This window comes from Triticum aestivum, chromosome 5B (genome assembly GCF_018294505.1).
Source record: "Triticum aestivum cultivar Chinese Spring chromosome 5B, IWGSC CS RefSeq v2.1, whole genome shotgun sequence".
Lineage (NCBI taxonomy): Eukaryota > Viridiplantae > Streptophyta > Magnoliopsida > Poales > Poaceae > Triticum > Triticum aestivum.
Window position 1 is genome coordinate 559,554,829 of NC_057807.1, and position 5,351 is coordinate 559,560,179.

Sequence of the window (5,351 nt, forward strand, 5' to 3'; positions counted from 1 at the left end):
TTACAAAGGGGACTTATAAACCAGGACGGAGGTAGTAGCTTGCAAATATAGTTGTATCTGCATAAAGTCGCTCTGCCACTATCAGGATAAAACACAATACCCACTTGACATCAGCCACAACATTGCAGTAATCACGACAGCAAGCAAAAAAACATATCGAGGTAGAGGTCGCCATTGGTTTTCTTAATCTCGGCTGCGTCTTCTACACAGAGGAGAAAGATGAGAGATCAAGCAAAGTGGAGACGGACACTGGACAGGGGAGGGCGGGATGAGCTACCTGTGCAGCCGCCGTTCCTTAGGGCACGCGCAGGCAAGGCCTCCTGTGTCAAGCGGGGATGGGAGGGATGAAGCTCGATGTCAAGCAAAGACGCTCCGAATTGGGCCGGCAGTTTTTTGCCTTCGGGGCGGGTCGCTCGATATCGAGCGAAAATGCCACAGATGAATGCCAAGATAAACCAAACGGTGGTATTCGGGATATGCAGCCCAGACGAACGCCAATACCCAATACCAGGCCCGAATGCAACATCCAGACAGAGCGTTATGAAATATAAACAGGAGAAAAGACACAATGAAAGAAAGATACAAGAAAAAACCTGAAAGGAAACTAAAAAACCCTGAAATAAACTACAGAAAAAGGAAATCAGAAGGAAAAGCGGAAAATGGAAATAATAATAACAATAAACGAACTGAAAGAAACTAAAATAAACCACTGAACTGGAAACCACAAGATAATTTCAGAACAATGCCATTACATAGTATGGGTAAAATTCTTAGAACCACTAAACAGGGAACAACATGAGGACCCTGGCAATTCTTTAGGGCAAACTTATCAAAAATGTCGCAAAGGAATGCAGTGCCCGCCCAGTTGTGACAACCCGTCACATGTTGACAGGCCTTCTACTTACGTCGTTTGTACCTTGATTTGCTCTTGAATGAATTCTTAGATTTCTTTGCAAACGAGGTGTCCTTTTTCTTCAGGGAACGGCCCTGCTTCCATTCACTCATATCATTCTGGAACAGCTCATGCATTTCCTCTTGCCTGGTTTGGCCCTTTTCAGAAGGCTGTTTTGACCCTTTATCATTCTTTCCTTTGCTAGCACGAATGCCGGTTTTGCCAGTCGCCTTCATTGATTTTGCCCTGCGATAAGCGACATCAACTACAGATTGGCTACTCTTTGCTTTCTTCCCTCCTTTGCTTTCCTGAGCTTCCTCCTCATCTTCCTTCTCCTCCTCCAGCATCTCCCGTTGCGCCTCCAATTTTCTGCGCTTCTTCCTAGGTAGGTTTTTCTCACGCTCTCTTCTTCTTTTCTCCTTCAGACGAAGATCTTCAGCTTGCTGAGCACTAACAACTACAGAACCACCTTTAACTTGATCCAAGGATTCTTTAGCAGCCTTTGCCAAAAGTTTCTTTTCCTTCTCAGTAGCAAACCAGGTTCTCTTGGGGCGTGAATATATCTCATCCCTGTGAGCTATCATATTTTCTGCCTTTGTAGCTTCCATTTCAGCCTTTCTCAATGCCATTTCCTCCCTTTCTTCCAGAATTATGTTAGAAATTTGATGCTCCAGTTGCTCAATTAATTTTGCACAGTCAGACACAGGTTTCTCGGCAACAATGCGGCTTTTCAGCTGAGAACCAGCCTTCTTTGCAATAGCTTTCAAGAGGGATCTATCATCATCAGTAACAAACGTCACGGCATATCCTTCCCTGCCAGCCCTTGCAGTACGGCCAACACGATGAAGGTAAGTTTTGACATCACGTGGGCAGGCAAAATTTATGACAGTTCGAACACCAACAATGTCAATACCACGAGCTGCAATATCAGTTGCAATCAGGATGTCCGCTTCTTGCTTTTTAAATTGTTCTAAAGCCTCAAGCCGCTGTGCCTGTGTAAGGTTGCCATGAAGCTCGGCAGCTTTTATCCCAGACAGACCAAACAGTATCTTCAGTCTGTGAGCAGAATGCTTTGTCCCACTAAAAATGATCACTCTTTCCTTGAAGGTCTTCAAACAGAGAGCAAGCAGAACAGCTTCTTGAGTTGCTTCACGTGATCGCCGAATTCTAACCACCTCTTCAGTCAATGTTGCAGGGCGTTTCAGCGAAGGATCAGCTTCAAGACGGACTGGCTTGTTCAGAGAAAGCTTCACAAGCTCATCGATTTGCTCTGTCATTGTGGCAGAAAAGAGCATGGTCTGCCTTCTTTTAGGACACATGCGAATCAGCTCACCAATTTCAACACTGAAACCCAATTCCAGCAAACGGTCAGCTTCATCAAGGATCAAAACTGCAAGATCTTCAAGCCCGACAGAAAGGGAGTTGCGCAGATGATCCACTATACGCCCAGGAGTGGCAACAACAATGTCAGGATTTGACCTTAAGGCCACCTCCTGTGCCTTGGTTGGAAGCCCACCCACTATGAGACAGCACCTGATATCAGTAAACTGGGCCAGTTTCTCAATCATGCTATGCACCTGCGCAGCCAGCTCTCTGGTTGGAGTGAGAATAAGCACCCTGATGGCAGGCACGCGCTTCGGCCGGAAAAGCAGACGCTCCAGCACGGGCAGAGAGAAAGCAGCCGTCTTCCCTGACCCTGTTATGGCGCTGCCGCATATGTCCCGCCCTGTTAATGCCAGAGGGATGCACGCGGCCTGAATTGGTGTTGGTTTCTGGTAGCCCAGCGCTTCACAGGCCCGAATGAGTGGACGCGATAAGTTGAGCTCAAGAAACGACCTTGCACTGAATGAAGCTCCTTCCGATGACGCGAAGAATTGAGATGGATCCGGCTGCTCGGGTGCATCGTCTTCCTCTTGCACAGCCTCTTCTTCTTCCCCCACCTCTTCCTCCTCTTCCTCTTCTTCTTGCCCGTCAGCTTCCACTTCACCATCCTCCTCCCCGCCGCTCGACTCGATCTCTTCGTCGTCGTCGTCACTCTCCTCGATCTCGTCCTCATCGTCCCCGCTCTCCCCCTTCACCGCCGCCTCCTCGTCGCTGTCGTCATCAGCATCATCGTCCTCCTCGTCCTCGGAGCCATCGGGCATGGAGGGGTTGCGCCGGCCCCGGAGGGCCTGGGAGATCTTCTCGTCGATGGAGGTGGTGCGGCGCGCCGCGTGCTCCGCCGCCACGGACTCGGCGTACGTGGAGAACTCCCACGGCGACTGCGCGGGCTTGCGACGCGCGGCGGCCCCCGCCGGCGCCTCGTCGTCGGAGCCGTCCGGGTCGAACCGGAAGTCGGGATCCATGTTGGGAGGGGCAGGGAAGACGGAGGGAGGTGGGCGGCTGTGTTAGGTTTTCCGGCGGCGGGGGGTTGGGGTTTGAGGGAGGAGGCGAGGGTTTAATCCAGCAGGAGCAAGCGGACGAACGGACCGAGAACGCCCGAATTGGGCCGGCCCAATCGCTAGCATACGAGCCCACGCGATCTATCAACTTGAAGGCCTGTTTACCCGCCCCAGATCGACGTCGATGGCGTATTCGTCCCCAGCCCGTCTCCGCCGATATAAACGCCTGGCCGCATTGTGCTCGCAACCCTCTCCCCGTCCACCGCCCTCGCCGCCGACGACAAGGCTACCGCTGTAGCCAGCGTTAGAGTCGATCCTACAGCCATGCGACCTTGCCACCGCCACACGTGACACCCCTGTGTGAATTCACTGTAGCTTACGACAAGGGGAAGGAAGAGGGAGGTGAGCGACGTCGTCGTGGGGTGCTCCTCTCCGAATATGGGTTCCGGGTGAAAACCTTTGTTCTCTGTGGATTCGGCAACGACGACAATTAGCGTCGTTCTCCCTTTTGAGAGTGTTGTCGTTTAGGTTAGGTGTTTTGCGGCGTACTGTGGCGTTATACTCAATTCTTCTTGTGCTCTATTTCAGTTGCACAGTCATGTGCGTCTTGCGTGATTTGGTTATCTTAAAACCGGCGGTGTATGAGGGCTACCTCGGCACCTTGTATGATGTTAGGTCATGTATTTTATTCTTTGGTTGATATTTTTTTGGAGCAGGCAAATTGAGTGCCTTTAACTCTATAGAAGGTAGAGGGTAAACTACAATAAATATCGGCAATCTCCCCCCACAATCCGGTGAGAAGAAAAAAACTCCAACTCGAACGCACACAAAACAGCAACAATGCATAAGGGCCAGTCCTGAGTTGATCACCAAAGTAGTATCTCCACCAACGCTGGTCACTTTGGAAGAGCAACAACTCCAAAGAATTCTCCTTGCCAACGCACCAACCATCCTTGTGCGCTTAAAAGAGTTGACAGGTGGGTGGGGGACTCGGACAACTCCGAGAAAGCCATCATCTTGGACTCGCCCGCGACGGCGTCATAGCGCTCTTGAATTACAATCTGAAATAGCGTCGAGCACCAAAGGGACGCAACATAGAACCACCAAGTCATGTCTATAAACGATGCTCCCAACAGAGGAACAACGCCAAAGCCGCCACCATCTCCGATTCGGAACAGAACCTAGGCTTTCGCCCGGACACCACTTCGACGCCTCCAAGGAGGGGAATGACACCCACGGCCGCCGCCGCCGCTAGCGCCGTCTAAAGACGTGGCGGAATCCAATCTATATCACACACCTACATCCCTGCTCACCAGAAAAGGGTAACTCTGCCCATGTTGATTCACTCCGCCACCATCGCAACACCACGCCATTGAAGCCACATCGTCATGTCTCACCAGTAGCACCATGACGAGCACGGCGTAGCTACCAACACCACCATGGCGCCCGTTAGCCCTTGAGCCTCGACGACACCACACCCACCAAAAGCCATGGCCATCGCCCCTGTAAACACCGAAGCCACAAGCTGCTGCTACCGACGAGTCAACACCATGCCCACCAAGTCCGTAGGCAACCATACACTATTAGGGAAAACCTAATACACAGAACCTTAACAGTAGCAGGGGTTAAAAAGAAGCACTGCTGGTACTTAGCAACAACGCGTATCCACATAAGGCGTTGCTGCTACAGATATAGCAGTAGCGCGGCATGGACGAAGGGCGCTACTACTAAAATTGCCAAACCGTTGCCGCCAGGCAAAGTGTAGTAGTAGCGCATACCCCTGAAACGCGGCGCTGCTAAATAGTTTAGCAGTAGCGCTTTCCCCTAACACGCGCTACTGCTAAACCCATCCTATCTTCTTCCCCCCAACCACCCCTCACTCTCCTCCTCTCCACTCCCACTCTCACTCTCCCACTCACATAGTCCATCGCCGCCGACGTACGGCCCTCCCCCACCGCCGCATTGTCGCCGCCGCCCTCGCTTCTCCTTCCTCGGTATGCGGAGCCCCCCTCCTCCTCCTCCTCCCTCCTCCCGCCGTGCCCTCCTCCCTCCTTTGGTCGCGTCCTCATCCCTCCTCC

General features: G+C 51.8%; 1 protein-coding gene across 1 annotated transcript; it reads right to left on the reverse strand.

Annotated features, from left to right (window-relative positions):
* Nucleotides 1-687: 687 nt before the first annotated feature.
* On the reverse strand, nt 688-3,364 carry LOC123113210 (DEAD-box ATP-dependent RNA helicase 28). Its single transcript, XM_044534394.1, has one exon. It carries the CDS (start codon nt 3,235-3,237, stop codon nt 898-900), a length of 2,340 nt encoding a protein of 779 aa, XP_044390329.1. The 5' UTR covers nt 3,238-3,364; the 3' UTR covers nt 688-897.
* Between the last annotated feature and the right edge of the window lie 1,987 nt (nt 3,365-5,351).